At 46.8% G+C, this 21,887-nt stretch overlaps 1 protein-coding gene across 2 annotated transcripts in view; it reads right to left on the reverse strand.

Moving 5' to 3' along the window:
• The window catches only part of KLF7 (KLF transcription factor 7), a 67,961-nt gene extending 61,787 nt beyond the window's left edge, over positions 1-6,174 (reverse strand). For both annotated transcript variants that reach the window (XR_007904434.1, XM_051786898.1), the window contains exons 1-2: positions 6,141-6,174; positions 5,612-5,866 (exon numbers count right to left, since the gene is read on the reverse strand). Coding sequence is in view for 1 of the 2 variants with exons in the window: in XM_051786898.1 (XP_051642858.1) it covers positions 5,612-5,791 (180 nt within the window). In the remaining variant the exon portion in view is untranslated. The remainder of the gene's footprint in view (positions 1-5,611; positions 5,867-6,140) is intronic.
• Positions 6,175-21,887: the final 15,713 nt, after the last annotated feature.

The following is a 21,887-nucleotide window of genomic DNA, read 5'->3' on the forward strand; positions in this document are numbered from 1 at the left end:
CAATTGCAATCAAGGTTGTTCATATGCATCTACACTCAAACAGAAGCAGCTTCCTTCTCACTTCCCACGTTTCCCACAGCAGAATGGAGAAACAACACACTGGATGTTTCTCAGTGGAGTCATTTGACAAAGCCTCAAAAAAACCCCAACAATATCCAAAACATACCATTTTTGCCTCAACCCTCAAGATCTTAAGTATGAAATTACTGCCTGAAACTGAAAACCTTCTGCCATTTCCACAAGGAAGTATTGCATTGCAGACTAGCTATATACCATGATTTTTATGTAGCCTACTCTAATCTATCCATTGCCTATTCAATAGGAGGTACAGAAATGTGTGGGCTTGAAGAAGCTTAGATTTCAGCATCCCAAACAAGTAAGGGAAAATATTTTCCAGTTGAGTACCCACATTATGACTGTGCATTGCTTAAAGGTATATACCCCATTTCAAAATCACTTGACGTAGGTCATACATATAATCAGCTATTTTAAGACCTGTAACCTGGATTGCAGAGTTCTATGCTTTCATAATGCCAAGAGATAGTCACTTATAACAGATTCTATAATTAAGAAATCATGTAACAATAGACACTGCAGTTTCAAGTTTGTCTTTCCTCTCTCTGTCCATCTCTTTCTCTAAGGTGACAGGAGCATGCTTTCAACACATGGAGCAAGCAGAGAGCCTGCAGGTATAAATGGACCAGCATTTGGAGTCTGAAATACACTGCATTACACAGGTGGCTGTTCTTGGAAGTCAACCATTTCTGAAAGTTATTCTCAAGAGGTATGATGTACTATAAGCACTTAAGAAATGTGTTACACTGTGACTGGAACCAAGATGAAATAGCAATATTAAAAGAGATGGTTTAGTTTATGTAGTAGCCAACTATGCCATTAAACTAGAACAATGGAGACGATGTGGAGGCAGGAATGTTCTCCAGTGTGATTTATTCCTTTCCAGTAGGAGTGGAAATTTTTGCTATAGGCCTGAAAATGACCCTGTCCGCCAAGCAAAAGTCAGCATTAAGATGTAAGAGTTCTGCTAGATTAGTCACCTCAAGATACTCTGCTCTCACACAGCACAGGAATCTCAAAGCCCTTTGCCAGAATGGGTCAAAACTCAGCCTCGTAAGCTCCACAAAGACCATTAGACCTTAGCATTGCTGTCGTCAGTCACTTCAGAGAGAAACTGAGGCTTGAAGAATTGATTAAAAATAGGCAAAGACGACTCTATGAGAGGCTCAAAAGCAAAACAAAGGCTTACTCGATCCTATGCTTTACAGGAAATGTGCATCTTTCTTGAAAGGATCATTGTTTGCTGCAGCTGAGAGCAGCTGGGTCAGCCAAGGCGAGAGGAAATGTTATCGGGCAATGGTTATCAGGCAAACAATATAATGCCATTTCCACCTCTGCCAGCCAATTAGTCCCGTGCTGCCTGCTGACCCATGTGGGAAGGGCTGGCTCCTTTAGAATAAGGATTTGACACCTAAGCCCTGCCAGTTTTTTACAGCTGCATCAGCTACACACATAGTGACTCTGTGCATCTACCTGCTCTTTGTGCTCCCGTATTCTGACATTATGGTAACTGCCATGCTAGAGGTCATGCTATGGCCCCCACAGAATATGAAGAGAGCCCCAAAATCTCTCCTGATCAGAACCCTTCTCCACAGTAGGTTGGTGGGTCCAGAGTCCACCAAGGGGCCTACAGAGAAGGATAACAGGAATTCTCTTCTCTAGGAAGAGGCATATCTGATTAAAAAAAGATGCTTTCTGCACCCTGATCTTTCAATGACCCCCCAAATGACATTGTGAAGGCCCAGCAGGAAGAACAGACTGAAGCCCCATGTCCACCCTTTCTGAATTCTCAGCCCTGCTCTCCCTCTCTTTGAAGCCTGGCACACAGTGGGACCACGTGCAGCTGCACAGGCTACGCTCCTCAGAGTCGTCTCTCTCAAAAACAGCCTCCTACCCACTTCCTTCCTCTGCAGAGTAACGAGACGCTCTTCGGCCTCATGCTGTCTCTCCCAGCAGTCTGGTTCCAATCTCGGGGATGCCACATCAGACAGCTACCCCTAAAAAACAGCCAGAGGCCCTCCCGCTGCACCACAGCAGCCATACAGGTGCTGAAATCTCCCCCCCCGCCCTGGTCCTGAACTGCAGAGTCAGCTCACAGGGACAGGGAGCAACTAGGACAGTTCAATTAGAGCCAGGATGAAGCACCAGGCAGAAACACACAGATGCTGAGATATCAGCCAGCTGACATACAGCGAATGCCTGATTTTCCAATGCACAGAGGCCACCTCTTCCTTTAATCCCTCCTCAGTGCCATAGAGGCTCAACACCTCTGGAAAAGCTAAACAAACTTCTTTGTCCTGATGAAGCTGTGCTATGAATTACTCGTTAGATCCTGACCTCCCCACTACAAGAAAAAATCCTCCTACCTCAAGAGTGTTTTGCCTGAAGGAGTATACTCAAAGCCAATATAGCAAAGCTAAGCTTTTGCTGCCTAAAAGCCAAGCCCTCCTTTCCCAATATGTGTCTTAAAATAACGTCAAAGGCATCATGGTGTCAGTTCCAGCTTCCACTTCAGGTATTTCCACTTGCGCAATCCAGGGTGGATTATGGGGTTTTTGATTTGTATTTTTTCCTTCCAAAAAAGAAACCTACACAAAAGGGAACAATCTTTCCATACACAAAATCTTTTTGTTTTGTACATATTGCTGAATTGCTTTCATTCAACTCCAACGCTAATTGTAAAAAGCACAGATACCAAACTTGCTCACATTCCTCTTGCAGTGGGAAGGAAAAATGGGAGAGATCAGCTGACTTTGTGCATTTAGCAACCTGCCTGTGCTGTCAGTGCCCAGTGAGTGATGGGTGTTTCACAATCGGAAATATGAGCAACTGGCCCAGCTGTATAGTCCTCAGCCAGCAGCTACAAGACGGTGGTCCAGGGTCAGGAGAAAAGGAAGACAAGACTGTGTCAACGCTTTCACCCTAAGGCTTGCTCTGATTTTCATTGGGGCAAGTGCATCTTTTACAGTATCACAGTAAGCATCATTTCTCAAAGCAGGACCTGGCACAGAGTAACCTCTGCACATCAAGCACTAGTAGCTGCTAATCACAAAACTGGAGCTCACAACAGCTGATAAGGAAGCTTCCTCTTAAACCCACACAACTACTTCCTCCCCCCTTCCACCCCCTCACCTTTCTAAGACACTGAAGTAATCTCCTGGGGCACTGCTTTGCTGCTGGGAGAAGCTCTGCTCTGGAGCCTCTGTGAAGCTCAGGTATGGCACCAGAGCACTTATTAGGAGCAGAGGCAGGACCTGTTCAAGTGTCTTCTCTCAAAATTAAAGCTGCGTTTTCGCAATTCTGACACTTCCCACATGGATCAGTCACTGCCCTGTCAGCTCTCTTCCCTAAGGTCTCAATGGTAGCCTGACAGGATACCTTTAATAAAACACACATGCCTTGTCCCAAAGTGGCTATGGTTTGCCTTAAATAAATAAATCCCCAAGACCTGATTCCATTTGTAAGTGATTCAGAAGAATTAAATTGGGGTCTCTGTGTCAGTGGGTCTGCCAAGCTTGCGTGCCAGCATGGTCTCTGCACAGCCAGTTTCAGCTGCTCCCACCACTGACACATCAGTTTTGCTGCCCGTTGTTTGCAAGGAGAGTACACGCAGCAACAGGGGAACAAACCATAAATACAGGATACATTATGAAACATCGGGTGCTGGTTGCAGGATTTGAGAGGAAAGAAGGGAAAATGTAGCAAATTATTTTCAGCTTGTCTTTTTAAGCATACATGGAGAATCAGTGGGGTTTAACCAGGAGTGTAACTTTAAATTCTGCAATAGTAACAGAGGGATTGGTATATTGTACTATATAAAACAAACAGCTGCTCTTCCACGCATAAAAGAAGGCAGAAGGAGACAGAGTATCACTCGCAGTACTGCCTAAAGCATGCTGGCTATGTCAACAGACTATCTTGCTTTGGACTGTTTGGACTGTTATTAATATGCAACTGAATATGCAACCGATCCAACACCAACGATGACATGAATTTTTTTTTAAATTAAATTATATTAATCTCTTCAGTTTAACTATCATGTTAAAAATATAAAAGGAAAGCAGATGTGACCGTCATGGATGTGCACGCTGAATATTAATAACAGAAAGCATCCCCTCCCCCTTGGAGGATAAGGCGAAGTTGGATCGGTCATTTTGCAAATTAAATCCTGAATGTGTTCACGCTGTAGCTGTCAATAAACCTCTGGTTTGTGTGCATATACCCACAAAGATGAAGCCAAAACAATTTTACTAGGGTAAACCTTCAAAGATCCAGCCACGATCCAGCTGGATGACAATGCTACAGCCCGAGTACTCCCCTGAAGCTCTGCCGTCCACATTTTTCCCCACACACATTTCTAAGGAAAAATTAAGTGAATATCCCACAACTGTCAGTTACTGGACCCCTAACACAGGCTACCCTTATGCTAGCCAGGTGAATGCTGGCAAGATGAAATCCAGTAGCTCGTTGTTCTCACACTGACAGTGCCACTGGTCCGTGCGCTGCAATCGCACCACATGTCATCCCAACCACACTCCACTATTTCTACCCACCAGCAGATGTGTTTTTTTTTTCTTTTAAAGAGACACTAGTTTCCAGAATTTCACCTGGCATATTACCTCTGCCAGAAAATCGCATCAAGAAGCAGGACTATCTTACAATGTTCTGACATAAATAAGAATCCTGTCTTTCCTTTTCCCTCAATATCCCAGCTGATAACTATATTTATCAAGTGGGCTCATAGAGCATTTTACACAGTTCTTCTCTATAACCTACTCTTCTCCTTGGTCTTACTTATTCACGCTACCAGTCATCATTTTAATGCATTTGTAATACTTGATTTCAATTTTTATCCTAATTCTGCCTGCACATTAACCCTACAGTGCCTCAGAACACATTGGTTTACTGGAACCAGCCTAAGGCATCATTGTTCTAAGATAGCAAGAAGTGTGTATTTCTCCCTGTCTTCTAAGGAAAAAACAAAAGAACAAAAAATAAGTCGCATTCCTAGTTACAGAATTCAGCCTAAAAGCTTTTGCTAGTGCTTCCACACACCTGCCCACTCCCACCTCTGACTCAAGCTACAAATTTTATTGACATATACTAATTACCTGAAAATAAGAATGATCTATTCCATTGCCACCAGCTGCCAGTTGCCAGCACTGGTTGGAAGTGATCAGGCTTGTTTAAGAGAATAGAACAAAAAATCTAAGCTCAAAAATAAAATTAAAAAATAATAGTCATCATAAAAAGAAAACCCTAAAGAATGCCACCGGTTCTCAGGTACTGCCGGGTGTGCTCGGAAAGGGCTGAAGGCAGACAGATTTGAATGGATGCTCAGTTTGTCACGGTAAAAAATACAGAGATTTAAAGGTCTACCCACGCAGAAAAAAAAAAAAACCAACAATAAAAAGAACCACCAAAAAACCCCAACCCTGAATTAAAGAACAAAAATAAAATAAAAGTCAGAAATGCAGCCTCAGTGCATCGACTGTCTGCGCTTAAGAGATTTACAGGAGTAATTTAAATGATTCACCTGCTGCCAGTTTTCCTCCAAGGATGGCAAAGCTGAGAAGTAGCCGGTGTCGTGGACAAGCTGGAGTTCCTGGAATATACTATAACTAGCCAAGACATCCATGCTGCTGCTGAGCAAGACCCTTTCTTTCTGCTTTTGTGTATGTTTGTTTGCTCGGGTGGGGGGTTGTTTTTTGATCATAAAAAAAAAAAGGAGGAGGAAAATCAACCAATGATAAATCCAGCGTCCCTTTGGCTTTGTTTTGTTTCAGTCACACTTTAAAAAAAAGAGAGAGAGAGAGAGAAAGCGGATGAGCGTGGACGGACGGCACGGTCCGGGGGCCGGGCCGAGCAGGACGAGCGGCGCCGGCGCGCACCGAGCACCCCGCGGCCGCCGCACCGGGGCACGTCCCCGCCGCGCTCCGCGCAGCCCCGCGCCGCGGCCATGCGCGCTCGCGACCGCCCTCCCTCTTCGCCGCCCCCTCCCCTCTTTATTTTCGGGACACCACATCCCACATCCCTCCCCCCCCCCAATCCCGCTTCCCTCTCACCCTCCCCCGGCAAACCCGGCGCGGCCCCCCCTCGCGCGCAGCCGCGCGGCCCCGCTCCGGCAGCGCGTGGCCATGTAGGGTAAACGGCGGGGCGGGAGGGGCGGGCCCGCCGCGTGCCCGGAGCCACCGCCGCCCAATGGGGGCGCCGCTCGGGGCGCGGGGGGCGGGGTCCGGACGCCGGCGCGGGCGGCGATTGGCCGGCAGGGTGGCGCCCGCCCCCTCCCCGCGTCCCGCGAGGCGGCGCGCGGCGAGCTATTTTTAGGGCGCTATATAACGGGGCGGCGGCGCGCGCGGCGGTGGCAGAGCGCGGAGCGGTGAGGGGCGGGCGGGGGCTCTGCGCGCCGGCCGCGGCACCCGGGGCGGCAGCGGGAGAACCGCGGCCCTGAGGGGAGCGGGGAACAGGCCGCGGCCGCGCAGGGGACGCCTGCCAAGCCGGCTGCCCTGCCCGCACTGTGTGTGCAGCCTCTCCCCAGCCTCTAGTTCCCAAGGCTCAGGGGTGGCCAGACCGAGAAAAGCACTTTTCTTTCCCTTAGTCGCTGATGTCCGGGGAAAGATGCACAGCTGATTGGGGTGTTGGAAGGACTAAGCGTGGGAATACACCCCGAGCAGGAGCCGCCGGCGTGAGGAGCACGTGCTGTGTGCCCGTGTGGGGAGACCACAGCAGCACAGCTTCCGAGCGCTGTTCAGCTATCCCCAGAAATGCTCCTGCGCTTATTAAGGCATCTATCATGACATTTAATCAGGCTTAGCTGTGAGCCGAGCCCTCTCCGAATGCTAGTTTGGGTTGGCTAATGAGCTGTTTGACCTTAAATGGTTAGTGTGGTGCAGAGCTTCCCCAAAATCGCTCTGGCGCTGAGCACGGTTGCATTTCTGCTTTTGAAAGGATTGCAGAACTGCTCATTTGAAGATGGTGGGGGTGGGGAGGGGTTTCCAGTAATAGAAGAAACATGTTCTCTTTGTTGCTCTCAAATGCAAAGGGCCGTGTGGTCCCATGGGTTGTATTGCCAGGGCTGTATCCAGCCACCAGACTGCTGGACGAACGTCCCCCTGGTGCCCTTTAGTGGTGGGTTGTCGGCAGTGTAGGTTGGACTGGGTATCAGGGCAAGCCAGGGGTTGCTAAAGTATCTACTTGTAGAGCAGTTGCATCATACTTTCCTTGCTGTAAGTGACTAAGATGTCTCTGTTCGCTGTTGTCTTCCTTCTGCACCCAGGTGAGCATACCTGGGCCAGGCCTCGGCTGGTGTAAATAGATGCAATGCCACTTGTACACACACACGTCTTCCCAGGTGTCCCTCTCAGAATGACATGGAGGTATGAGGCAGCAGAACTCATCAGTGCTGATTAGTTCGTGGTATGTTTTCTTTCTTGGCAATGAAGACAGATTTACCTTTTCCAAGACTGGGTCCATGTTAACAACTTTGAAAGCCATGTTTGAAGAAGGCTTGGATAATGGCTGCATTCAATCCCAAATTCTCGTAGGTGCTGTCAAGAAGAATAAAGCAGAGTAGGCACCCCACTTTAGTTTAAGGAGTCAAAATATAGAGGAAAAAGGGGAAATGAAGATGTTGCTGAAGAACTGCAGTAATAGGGAGAGAGCTGGATATAGGCAGTTTTCTCAAATAAACAATCTCACCACTACAAAAACATTCTCTGCGTGATTGCACTGCAGAAGCAGCGGGATGGCTCGTGGGAGCTCTTGCTCAGGCGTTGACCCTGAGGCTGCAGGTCTGCACAGTCCAGGGGCATCTCCCTTGAAGATGGCTGTCTCCTGGGAACTGCTTATGAAAACGATGCCATTCCCAGCCTTCATCTGGGGAGCCATAGATTGTCTCAAACAGGACTATCCTCAGGACCTTTAGCTTAGCAGAGAAGCTGCGGGGTTGGATGTGAATAATAAACTACTCTTTCTCATAAATATACCCATAAATGTGTAAATGTATGTGTTAGTGGGAAGATGAGAGGGAAGGTTAGTGCAGCAAGCACTGCTGAAGAGGTCTTGCAGACTGTCGTTATCAATTCCAAGCATGCCTCAATGTGGCAAAGCGACACCTTTCCTGGGCACCTTGGGAAGGGAAAACTTTTAAAGACAGGAAAGGAGAGAGCTTGATAAAGGTGGTCAGATGTGGAAAGAAGCAGCACTTGAGTATCATAACACAGCTCCTGTACTGAGAGGGTTACACAAGAAATACCTGTTTCAGGAAAAGCCTTTGATAAGCATTTATCCTTAACAGCTTGTCAGAACAAGGCCAAATGCATATGCAGAGACTTTTCTGACCTAGGCAAGGAAATAGAGGACAAAAGCAATGAAGGTTTCTGCTGCGAGCTACTTAAACATCCATTTTTGTCTTCAAAGGCTGTAATTCCTGTGGCTGAAAAATATTTTTGTGCTTTACTTCTGGCCTTGTTCAGCATAACTCCCATTTTAATATGTAGAAAGTTTAGTGGTGTGATGTCCAAGCTCTCCTCTAACAGTGGCATGAGAGGAGGCCTGGCCTGTGCTAGCAGTGGGTTGCTCATGCTTTGGTATATTGCAAAGCTTGGCGTAAACAGGCAGCCCAGGATTCCCTCTGCTGTGATAGTCACCTCTTTGCTACTGAGTAGTTCTCCTTTGAAACAATTAAAATCTTTCTACTTGTCCATCTTATCCTGAACTTTCTGCTGAAGGCATGTCCTGTAGAAACTGCCAGTTTTCCACCCTCGGGGTGAAGGTTGTCCTCAGTTTTGGATCTCAGCTGCTTTACACCAGTAAAGAGCCCAGACTGTGCCCAGGTTGCACTGTAACTGGTGGCCACATCTGATGAGCAGATGCTGGTCTGCTTCCCTGGCTGGCTTCAGGAGGAATTGTGTCTGAGGACAGGATTTTGGCTGCAAGCCTTGAGGTGAAGAGCTGGGCTCCAGATCTGGCTGCTTGCCTGGGTGGTTTCCAGGCAGACATTGCATTTTTATTGTCTTGGATATTCTTCTCTGGAGGTCAGTCGAGAAAGCAGAATGGGATTGTCACTTGGCAGAAGTAGAAAAGCCTAGACAAAAACTGAATGTAGTGGTACGCTGGGTATAATGCTGTTAGTCCAGCACCTGAGGCAGCATCTATCTGTACTACCCCAAAGGTAGTGAAAGGCGATTTCTGCCAAGCTCCCTTGTTTCCCAGGCTGTACTGACCTTACTCTTGGCAAATAGCCACATTCCCTGCTCCAGCCCAACCACACCACCCATCACGGAGAGCAATGCAATCAGATGTGGAGGAGGAGCAATACCTCCCTACTGCTACACAGCTGGGCTCAAGGGCACAGAGGACTACACAAAAATTCAGGCAAAGAGTGCAGGCTGGACCTGCAGGGAGTAAGGAGGGGCATTTCAGACATAGCTGATTTGTCCCATAATGGGTAAACTGAATGGCCTGGATGGGAAGAAGGCTTTTAGGCCAGCCCCAAACTTCACCGTTTCTATAACTTGCTGAAATGTCCGGAAGATGCAAGGAAGTGGTATGGCTGGTTGTGCAATAATGCCAATGGGCTTTGGCACATGGGAAAAGGCAAGTGGTTATATTTTTGGTGTTAAGGAGTAATGAAAGTGGTTAGTTCTAGTGAGAGGAAAGAAAGAAAATATTTCCTTGCTCATTCTGCTCTTCAAGAGAAAGAGGAAAGATGACTTCACTGTTTTCTGAGAGAAGCTTGAATTTAAAGCCTTCCACAGGACCTCTGGCAACAACCTCTTCTACCTTCTTCAAGTCAGGAGCTCAGAATCACCCCCTGCACTTGACTGGGTCCCTACAAGCCACTGGTGTGCATAGAATCACAATTTTGGTTGCTCTGATTGCTTTTTCTTGTGATATTTGCATCCCCACTGCCCCCAGAAGTAATTGTAAGAGATGGTTAGTGAGGACCCAACAGGGAAGGCTGATTTGTGGGGGACTTTGAGATGTTTGCTTTGTTTGGTTTGGCCAGTGACAAGATGCCATAAAGCCATTGGGGAGTATATCAATTCACAATTTAAACACTTCACTGAATACACCTGCTTTGGTACCAATGATGTTTCAACAGATACACTGAGGTCCCTCGTTCGTGATGCAGTTTTAAACCCCATGGTCTTCTGCATAGTCAACAAAAGTGCTAAAGCACCTTCTCCCTCAGGGACGCATTGGTCCAGGTGTCCAGGCTACCAGTTTCTTCTATCATCACATTTGCATGTTAGGCTGCCAGCTGTATTTCTTCCTCTCCTCCAGCTCCGAATTGAGAGCTAATGTAGCTTTTCTGTGCTTAGAGCCTGTGACAGTGTTGTTTACAGATGTTGGGTTTTCAGTCTTGTAGTGGGTTGACCCTGGCTGGGTACCGGGTACCCACTAAAGCCTCTCTCTCACTCCCCTCTGCAACTGGACAGAGGAGAGAAAATATAACAAAGGGTTCGTGAGTTGAGACAAGGACTGGAAGAGATCACTTACCGATCACCATCATGGGGAAAACAGACTCAAAGTGGGGATATTAATTAAATTTATTACTAACAGAATCAGAGCAGGAGAATGAGAAATAAAATAAATCTTAAAAATACCTTCCCCCACCCCTCCCTTCCTTCCCAAGTTCTACCTCCTCTCCCTCAGTGGTGCCAGGAGACTCACAGAAGCCACCCCTTTAGCCCCCCAACTATGAAAACCTGGCCACAGAAACCAAATAGAAATCTGTGTTTCTCCTGGAGAGGAAGAGGCTGTACCTGCAGCTTGGTAGGGTTGAAGCTGTCACTGGTTGTAAAGCCTTGCAAAGAGGGGAGAAGTACTTAGAAACCTACTGGAGTATGCTTGGATTTGCAGTTGCATCCTCTCCAGGAGTGGATGCAGAAGGCATCTACTGGGGGAGTGGAGGATTTGTGGTGATGGTTTATGGCCAGGTGGCTGCAGAGGTGCAGCAGAAGACCTCAAAGGCAACCCTGCTGTTCAGAGTTGCCAGTTCCTGATACCTCAATGTGTCTGTGCTTCTATATCCACGTCCACATCTGATAAGAAACAGAATCCTAACAAACATCAAGTAGCAAAAAGGGACACAACTTCTTTTCCTAGAGTGAAGCATTTTTCTGTAGGCCCCAGACATCCCCTGTTCCCCCTCCAGCTCGATACCTCACACCTTCCCAACCTCCCAAGTCTCCTCCTCAGACTTCATTTTCCTAGAGAAAGGTCAGGGATTGGAATGGGCTGCCCAGGGAAGTGGTGGATTCTCCGTCCCTGGAGGTTTTTAAGATGAGACTGGATGTGGCACTTAGTGCCATGGTCTAGTAACCACGGTGGTGTTGGATCAAGGGTTGGACTTGATGATCTCAGAGGTCCCTTCCAACTCGGCTGATTCTATGATTCTATACTGTGGCCCCATGTCTTCTTTCCATGCCTGCACAACAGCATTTCAGCCTGGAGAGCAGGTCAGTATTTCATGCTACCTTGTGGCAGGTGCAGCCCAAAAGCAGCATCCCAAGGGCACAGAGAGTGGATGGAGGTGGTTTCCTTTCCCATCCCCATCCTGGGGAGCAGAACAGCTGTAGCTTGCAGCCATCACCCTCAGCAGCGCTTGGCTCTGTCTGGATGGGACACACTGTGAAGCAGGGTAGTGTCATCTCTGTGCTGGGCCTGAGTGGGTGGAGGTGCTTCCTGGCTTCCAGTGAGTCACAGGCTGTTGCCTAGATCTTCAGCAACAAAAGGGGACATCAGAGCGTGGCACAGCAGGTTCCTGTGCCTTGCCTCCAGCCTGAAAACAGGCCCCGTTTGGCTCCCTTTCTCTTTCAAATCAGTGCTCTGTGGACATTGCAATTGGTTTAATTGCAGGGCAGCTAACGAGCACTCTCCAGGATTAGAGATGGAATGGGTTTAACCCATAATCATGGCTTAGGGCATCCAAAAGTCTCAGTGGACTTTGCAAGTTGATCACTGTCCAGGTGCAGATGATGTTTGATGGGAAAGCATGACATGCCATCCTGAAGCAGAAATATTATCCAGCTGAGTTCTCTGGGCTGAGACAAAAGAACCAAAGCCTGATGCTTCAAAGGATGGTTAGAAGTCATAGCTGTATGGGCCTGATCCAGATCTGGCCTGGAGGCTTTTGACCCCCTGTCCTGAAAAGGCAGCAAGCATGCTTAGCATGTAATGCTCATGAGTTTCCACTATGGGAAAGGGGGCTTCATCTGCTGTGGTTTGTTCATGTGTTCTACAGTTTTTGTATTTCTTGTAATAATTTTTGCTGAATGGCTGTGGCTGTTCACATTAGAATTGGTCTCTGTCTCCCAGTTTTCAAAGCCAGAACGCAAAGCTCTGCTACCCAGGAGAGCACTGCAGTTGTGCTCAGAGCAGAACAGTGATGCGTCAAAGCTTCCAGAGGCAGAGAGATACAAACCCTGTGGTACCAGGGGGAAATGCAATTTCCTTTGGGTCCCACCGAGAGCTTGGAACCCATCTGGATCTAACCACTCCCCCTACTGTCTTTGAAGTTCTCCCTTCTGCCCAAAGTGATCTGTATGTTTCTGAATCTCTTGGCAAGGGCAGTTATCACTGCTATTCTGTTGGTGTTCAGCATCTGACATAAACAGTCTCTGATCATATTAGTAGGCTCTCAGGTACTCCTACAGTACAAATAATAAATAATAATGAGCTGCAAGGAAGCCCTCTGAGTCTCAAGCTCAGGCTGGACTCTTATGGCTTCTACACAAGATGTCCACTCTGTAAACCTTTCTGTGCTGCTGTTGCTAGCAGTGCAGCGATGCTGCTGGAGAGTGGCCTGGGAAGGGGGTCCCTGCAGCCTGGGGAGAGGCTGTGCAGCTGTCAACAGACATGAGAAATGCACACTTGTGTGCTGCATCTCTGGGTTGGTGGCCTTTTAATGACTGAATCAGGTTGCACTCAGGTAATTTTTAGGAAACTTTACAATAAAATAGGAGAACATTGGCATAGTTCAGCAGATGGTAACCAGGAACTGGCTTGTGTTATTACACACATTACTCTGGACAAAATGTTGGTTTTTCTTGGCTTTAGCCATCAAGAACCCTGTTAAGAAGAGCTGACATCACAGCACAGGTAGCACATGCAGCAAGAGGGGCCTACTGTGTCCAGCTCTTCTGCAGCACTGCAGCAAACACCGCAGCACATGGTGCCTGTGGGGAGAAGAGGGCTCTCAGGAAAGCAGGGGTTAGAGCAGCATCACTGGGGTTTTCTCCCTGGGTTTTTTGCAGAGGAAGGAAATGCAATGCATTGAGAGCAAAGCCTGTCTTTGGCAAGATTCTTGCTGTTCTGTTTTCACATCCTCTTGGGGTTTCCCTTTAGTCCTGTTCCTTACGAGAAGCTGCTGAAGATGGGGCTCTCATAGTCAAGTGCGGATGTGTGAATTAATAAGGAAATGATGGCATGCAGGGAAGCAAGCCTGTGCTGCTCACCTACTGGCCAGCTTTTCATGTTCCCCAACAGAGGTGCATGAAGAGTAAAATACCTTGTTTGACACAGGCACACACACATATACCCACAGCAGTGGCCAGGCTTCATACAAAGAGACTGCAGTCAAATGCAACCCCAGGCCAGAGTCCTCTTCTGAATTGGGCTTTGCTGGCTCTGCTGGCATGACATTGGCGCATCACCTGGGTATCGCAGCATTTCCCCCTCTAAAGAGCATCTTGTTGAAGACTCCTGTTATGAAAAAAGATGGAAATGTCTTTTCACTTGAGCAGCCTCTTCCCAACGGCATCCCAATGGCAGCTTGAAGCTCCAGGGCTTCTTCCTCTCTGCACTCTTACCCTGCTTGAAGAGGGGCCTTAGAACAAGACCTTGCAACAGGTAGTCTGTAAAAAAAAAATTCCTCACAAGTGAACTCTCCAAGGGGCTCAGCCCTTGTCTGCTGGGCAGCTGTGGACTGCTGAAAGGAAAATGGATGTTACTCAAGTGTCAGACTTTGGGCCTCTCTTGCACCACAATCTTTGTTCCTTGGCTTTGATTTCCCTTGAGGATCTACATGGCTCTGACTGTGGCATGAGCACCACTTGGCAGAGCATCTCATACTCATTCAGCCTATGTGGCATACTGCATCACTCAGTCCGACGGATACCTGTCTGCTGGAAGAGAGGCAGTAGCTTCAAGAGCACTCAATTAACCCTGAGGTGTTGGTTGCACAGTGCAAGAGCTCATGGGTTAAAAGTGAGAGAGACAAACCTTAGCCCAAAGTAACAAAACAAATCAGAACCCAGAATAAAACTCATATCCTCTCAAATTGAAGATTAATGCACAGGGATTGGCCTGTGGTTCTTGTACCTGCTCCCCCTGAGCTCTCTGTGGCTGGAGAAGACTCCTGGCTGCCTAGTTTGATTTGAGGGTTGAGCGAGCTCTCGTGACCTTCTTTTCTTCTGGGACAGTGCTCAGCAGGGGAGCCAGTGGTTTGGCACCCCTGTCCTTTGTACTCTTAGCAATTCCTGCCAACAGTGAGTAACTATTATTATTAAAGCCAGGGGGAATGTTATGAGATTATTTTATAAGGAACGGGGGAAATAATTTTATAAAGTGGAGGTTGCCTGGAGAAGATGAGCTGGAAAGCTGTTCTTTCTGAGGAAAGAAATTAAGAGGTCATATGGGTGATAAGTGGTAGCCAAGAAGATCTGAGTCTTGTTCTGCGACACCCTGCCTTGAGAGCTGTTTTGTGGATGGCCGAGCATAGGGGTGCTGGGTCTCATCATGCTTGCCAGAGCTTTGCTAAGCAGAAAGCAGGTGCCTGGCATGACAGGCATGAGCCTTGGAGGAGCAAAGGATGAGGGAAACATGTCTCTCCAGAAACTCTTACAGATTCTTGGAAGCAGGCAAGCAGGCTCAGCAGCTGCCTCAGCCTCTGACATCACCTTTTTCCGTCGTAAGGCACAAAGACATCACTGGGGTTTTGATGGGGATTCTCAAGGGCTTTCATGGCCTGGATGGGTGATGTACAGTGCTGCCATGCCCTTGCTGTCTGTACAGCTCTACTGGGGAATGACCCCTCTCCTGTTTGGATAAGAAGGAAAAGCACTGGCTACAAACTTCCCACCCTTTGGCTCCTCCACCCTGGGTAAACCCCAGTTCACAAGAGGCCACCCAGGGAGACCAACTTTGGGGGCTGAACCTCTGCCCTCTTGCATTTTTCAGGCGTGTAGTCCTACTGCAGAGAGCACCCTGAGAAACCACGACAAATCCCTTTCTGGGCAGTCATGCAGCATGTGTATTTTTTAATCATTTTCATTAAACTATATGCTGAATTCTGCACAAGTTGAGGAGTGTTTTTCACTAGGTTGCCATGATGAAAGTTAGCAGAATATTCCTGCAAAAACTTTCACCCAGCACTTGTGGTGTTAAGTGTGACTGTGACTTTATAAGCCAGCAGGATTGCTCATACCTTGCCAAAACTGGGGATGCAGAGTCCTTCTCCTTAAGAAGGGCAACTGCTGCAGGAGCTCGCTCTGGGTCCCTTTGAAGTCAATGGCAAATTTCCCATTGGCTTAAGTAGGAACATGTGTTTCAAGAAATGAATAATATGAAACTTGAAAAGCAAGGAGTGATGTGATCAGGACATGACCTGGTTTGACCTGGAGACTTAACTTGTGTTTTACTGCTACATCTGCCTCCATCTCTCAGCTGTACATTCAGCAGTACAATACATACTATTATTAGTAACCTATATTATTAGCATTAATTGGATTAGAACTGATAAACTATGGAGGTTTCTTTGTTTTGTACCAGTAATTTCTACTTTAAATTGGACTTGGACAGAGTATATGTCAGGGTGCATGTCCCCTGTATTTGTCATGCATGTTTTATTCTTTCTTTTGACAAGCTGGTAGAAAAGTCTTGGAATACAAATTAAAGAGGTCTTTGGAAAGAAAACCCTAAATACAGGCTTGTTGAAGCAGCTGGTCTTTTCTTGTACAGAGCAAAGTAGACAGTTAATAAAATGACATTGGCGTTGCTGCAAGGAATTGATCCTTATGGCTGACACAGTGCTTGTCCCCTGGCACAGCGCTCACTGGTTGCAGGAAAGTGGGTGAAGATCCCCCAAATCCCCAAATGAACAGCTACCATGGGAGGGTTTCAATGCAACACGATCCTGCACGTAGCCCACGTGGTCGCCCCATGCGCCTGTGCAGGACCCAGGCAGACCTTGTCTGCTGCAGCACTGGGAGGCAGTGCAGGGGGCTCTAGCCAGGTCTGAGTTGTCTGTTTGCTTTAGTAAAAGCCACTGGCCATAATGGCAAGGATTTATAAAACAGCACAGAGGCAGTCTGTGGTGCAGGGCTGTGGCTCTGTGAAGTAGCTCAGCGGTGCTTTGCAGAGCATGTTGGTGGAGGCATCTCCGTGCAGGACTACAGAAGCAGCATGCCCTTGGCCACAGCCAGCAGCTACAGCTGCCCAGTCTCAGAAGGGCACCAGCCACCACGGGTCCAGCTGCATGGGGAAGCTCTGCAAGGTGAGACCCTGCCTGTGTGAGCACCAGCACAGTCCTCACCATCAGAGCATCCTAACAAGGCCAGGGGCTCCCATCCCCTTGGGACTTGCCGCCCAAGGGCCATGTCCTCCCCGCTAGACAGGCATGGAGTCTGGACAGGCATTGCCATGTGTCTTGCCATTCACTGCAGGACAAATGCTTATTGAAAGAATTGCCTCTTACAGCTTGGGAGAAGCCATTAGGGTCTGCCTGGGCAGTGATCTACAGATAATGACTCCCTCCGAGATTTTCTCACCTCTTCTGCAATCCTCATACCAGGTGCATTAAAGCTGACCTGCAAAGAAAAATGTTTCCCTCTCTCTCTTTCTCTCTCTCTCCTTTGTTTTTATTATTTTTTAAATTTCCTCGTAGGGTTTTGTGAAATACCTCTGTTATTGATGCATTGCTCGTTGCTTCTTAGTGGTAGCACCAAAAGGTGAGCCTTGCTTTTTGTGAAATAGGGGACAAACTTGCTTATATTTTACCTTAGAAACAGGGAGACTGTTGAGCCTCCACTGAGCAGAGGGACTGTGTGGGTCTCAGGCAGGGGATCTGAATCCTTAACTGGAGGGATCAGAGGTACCTGCTGTCCCAAGCCCTTCAGCAGGTGTGGCTGTGAAGGTCTCCAGCAGAAGTAAATTTTCATCTGAAGAACATGCAGCTTTTTTTTGAAATTGAAGCATTTTGTGAGAATGTGCCAATCTGGACATAATTTTCAACAGGAAAGTCTAAGTGAATTATTTGGGCTTTTCTGTTTTGTTTTGATAATGGTGAAATGTCTTGTTTTGACAGAGACAGAGTTGTCATTTCCATGCTGCAAACATTTTTTACTTCCACCTTCTTATTTTACTACATTTTCTGCTAGCTATAAATACACAGTTCATAACAGTTAGTAATTTATCATTATCTTTTTCTAGATGCTATTTAATACTGTATCTAAATTTTTATATGTACTGTTGGGTTTTGACATCTAAGCCAAGTGTCTTTTTATTTTAGTCAGATGAAACAAAATGAAATTAAGATGCCAAGGCAAAACAATTCAATGTTAATTGAAATTAAATATTTTCTTAGTTTTATTTTCTTGAATTGACTTTTATGTTTTTGGGGTTTTTTTTTAGTTTTCCACTTCCTGATGGGGAATGCAACTGTATTGTAGGTGCGAGGCTGTGGAAATCACCAGTTTCCGGTCAGTATGCTCTTGGGCACTCAAGTTAAATCAGTGCTAGCAAGTAAAAAGCAAGCAAGCAGGTTAAGACAGTATGAGAAAAAATAATTTTCCTTTTCAGTTAATGAGGTTTTGCATGGAAGAAAGAAGAGAGGATGAAAGGCCCTAGTGTGACCTGTTGTGTAGCAGTGGTAGTGCCTAGGAAATTACTGTAGGATGTCCATGCTTGCAGTCACCTTCTCATCAGCTCTTGGGCTGGAGTTCGTGAAGTTGTACCCAGAAGCAGTGGGGAAGCTGGTAGAGTGCAGTACCTCTGCCTTGCACAGACATCTGCATCTGGGTGCTGAGGTTTCTGTTATCAGTGTTGCTAACTTGTTGTATGATGCTTTCACTTTGGGCTGTGATAATGGCACGTATACATCACACTTTGAAGATGCTTTTTATTGACTTAATGTGAATATTATTGTCATAGTTTATTACATGGAAGTATCTTATAGTAATTGAAATACAATATGGTGCCATTAATCACTCTGAGTACGAAATGCTAACTTTAAACTGTTCATAGTATATTAAATGCTCCTCTAACCATAAAACAATTTGACTTGCAGTCAAACAGTTTACAAATGGCCAATGTTGAGGATTCATGGTGATTGACATTTACATGGCAGTGTTCATGTGCTCATGTTCTTGAACAGTGTATTTTCTTTGGGGTTTCTGTGAAGGTGTTGAGACTTGCAGCTTTGCGGTTCCCTGATGCAGAGGTGTAAAGGGATGCAAACTGCAGGTACGACCACTGTCAGCTTAACAGCATCTCCATTGCAAACCCGAGGTGTGCGTGGCAGTCTGGAGTGCCCAGTGGGCTGTGTACAGTAAGCTGTCCTCCTGACACATCACTGGCCTTCTTTCCTCAGGACACCTGGTGAAGGAAAGCAGTAAAAAAGGGACAGAAGCTCTAATAGTGTGGTTTTAGGTGGGGACTGTTGAAATAAAGCCCATTTGCTTTCATGGGATGCTTTTCTAAATTTTCTCTCCTGTATTACTTAAAAAGGAAAGAGGTTCCTGCTTTTAAAAATCATTTTCAATTAAAAATTAATCCACCTACCAAAAAGGAAAGAATAATTTAATCTGATACTGTAGTAAAACGATAACAGTGCTATCCACAGTGCTTTGGTCAGCTGTGATAAATCTCCTCTAGGTCTGCTCAGCTTCTGACCTCCCCTTGCTGCCCACACTCTGAGACATGAGCAAAGCCCTCAGGAGCAGCTCCAGCCCCGCTCCCAGCTCCTAGGGATAGTAAAGTCCTCCACACTCAGTGCCCCAAAATTTCAGTGGGAAGCATCAGGAGTTGGTGCCAGGCCATATCCATCCCTACCACCTATGGTAAAAGCCCCATGTGTGCCCAGTGCCACAGCAGCACCTGCAAGGGTGGGGCAGGAACCATGTGCTGTGCAGCTTGTGCACCGACCATGCATGCACAGCATGGCACAGCATGGCACAGCTTGGCCAGGAGTGGGGCAGGCTGGGCAAAATGCAGCATTTTAGAAAGCTCAGACATTTACTGCTGCAGCAGCAGTGAGAAGCACTGCTATTAAACTGCTTACAGGAGCCTCACTTTTTACTGCCTGGTTTAAAAGCATACTTCAATGGCATTCGCAGGAGGGAAGAAGATGTGTAAGGTCATTTCACAGGGCACATGTTTAAAGATTTTCCAAGAAGAGCAGAGCAAGGTCTTTCTTCTGGGGAGGGAGGGGCTTTTTTTTTTTTTTAGCCAGATCTTTTATTGTCAATATGTTTTTTTAATAAAAAGGAAGTGATAGAAGTGGTAGCAGGTGACAGAGCCCACTGCTGTTCAGCTGCTGACATTTATAAAACAATGCCAACATCTCTTCAAAACAGACGCTTGCTTTCCACTACTGTATTGATGTACACATTTATTTTATAACCAACAGCAGCAAGATGAAAATGATAATGCATGAAGAAATCCCAGAGGCACAGCCCAGCGGTTTTGCAATGCAGCCTCTTCACCTTTGGCATTGTGTGGATGCTAACGGTCCTGGATGAGTCAGTATGAAACAGCACGGGCTGCTCTCATATGCAGAGTGCTCCCTCTTTTTTCCTGTTTCTGGTGACACCAGCTGGGTATATCTTAATCATCCTGGTGTGCTTACATTTATTTCTCAACTGTGTACAAACAAACCTGGGCATTTAGATGGCAGGTGATGGCTAGGGATTGCTGGTCCACTGTGAGGTTGTGTAACATGGTGGGCACCAGAGAGGTGAAAGGAGCTATACTACAGGCTATAAAAGAGGAGAGATAACCTTGCAAACAGCATGTAGAAGGAAAATAAACTTGGGACACAGGATCAATATAGACTGGGGGACACATGAGTGGCCAGTGCTGATCTGTGGGCTCAGCCCGCATGTCACCAGCCCAGACCGCAGGTTTTTGCTGGGGGAGCACTTTGGCGCCCTGGGACTCACACTGAAAGCCCTGTGTGTAAGGGCTTCCCTTATTTGGCACTGAGGTGCCTCCTGGGTTGAGGAGGAGGAGGAAGACTGGTCACACTAGGTTGGAGCCCAGCCCTGCAAATCAGCTTTTGATCAAGCATTTTTGGTCATGTAAGAATAGTCCCAATGGCAGCAGGCTGACCTTCACTCGGGGAGGAAAGCTTATCGCATCTCGTAGGATGCTCCTTACCGCAAGGAAATCAATACAGCAATATTATGATAATGTTACGCACAAGCTTTTATTTCTGGACGAAAAATTAAAATAATGAATACACCATATCTATTGGTTCTTTGAATATACATATTTGGATATATATGTTTGATGTCTGCCTTCTGTGTGCAGCTGTTTGCCAAACGTGACAGGATTTGTTTTTTAAACCTGGGGGTGAGTTCTGCCCTGTGCATTTAAAATAAGATTTCTCTAAATTATTGAATATGTCAATAAATAAAGCAGAGGAAATGGGCAGGGAAAAACCCAGAGGTCCTTGGTGAAAGGAAGTTGTAGATGCTGGTAATAGGCTTTAACAGCAGTAAAAGAGAAATAAAAAGGCCAACTTAAAAAAAATGGAAGGGACAAAGATTGGAATTTGGTATCTCTGCTCTGATTTTCTCTGTGTTTGATGGTAATTACTGGCTTGACCCTGGACTGCATTTTTTGTTTTTCTGTGAGTTTAATTCTGCCTCGTAGTGGAGGGTGAAGGGTAAGAGAAGCATTTAAATAAATGCTGCAGCAAAGGGAGGGGAGACGTCTGCGATGTGTGGGTGTCACAGATGTCCACGGGATGACGGAGACAGGTCCCAGGGGGCAGCCCCAGAGGAGCTGGCAGTGCCCAGGCACAAGAAGGAACAGTGCTGCGGAAACACAAGGGACAGAGAAGGAGGAAGGGAGCATGTACATGGCCAGTGGCAGGGCTGGGTGCTGCCTTCAAGTGTCTCAGCCCTGCCCCCACTGCCCCAACAGCTCCTGGGGGAGCTGATGAATAAAACATCACATTTTACAGATCATGTGTCGTCCCAGCCCCAAAATTATAAAGTCCCTTACTCTCCTCTCAAGAGATGTTGCATGAGCAACCATTTAAATGAGTGTTACATTATTTACAAGTTTCACTATTATTAAATTAATGTTACATTCATCAGGGCTTTTGTTTTGTTTTGTTTTCAAGGCAGAGCTGTAATTTGAGCAACATATTCATCAAGTCTGAAATGGTGGCTCCAATTATTTTAACATTCATTTGCCCATTCAGCTTCCTTTGCATCTGCTGGTTTCCTCCCCATGACAGTATGTCGAAGCCGGGGACACATTTGTGCCGCTCAGCTGCGAAACCACCACGAGGGATGTGATGGAACATGTTTGATCCCAACACAGCCAAGGCCAGCGGGGCTCTGCTGCGGGGGCAATAAGATGCTGGTTGCAAAGGCAGCGTGTCCCCAGGTGCGGATTTCCTTTCTCCACTGGCAAACCCCTTCTGGTGTCAGACATGTGAGGATGGAGCTAGCAACTTCTTAAGGGTAACAAAAAAAGGCTCCATCGATTTGCTGGCACAGGAGCCTCAGTACAGCAGTGGTGTTGCGTGTGTTGTAGCAATGCTCGTCAAGGTGAGTGTGGGCTAATTGGTCCAG

The sequence above is a fragment of the Manacus candei genome, unplaced genomic scaffold (genome assembly GCF_025592945.1).
Source record: "Manacus candei isolate 608988 ecotype Guabito, Panama unplaced genomic scaffold, ASM2559294v1 h1tg000023l, whole genome shotgun sequence".
NCBI classification, from domain to species: domain Eukaryota; kingdom Metazoa; phylum Chordata; class Aves; order Passeriformes; family Pipridae; genus Manacus; species Manacus candei.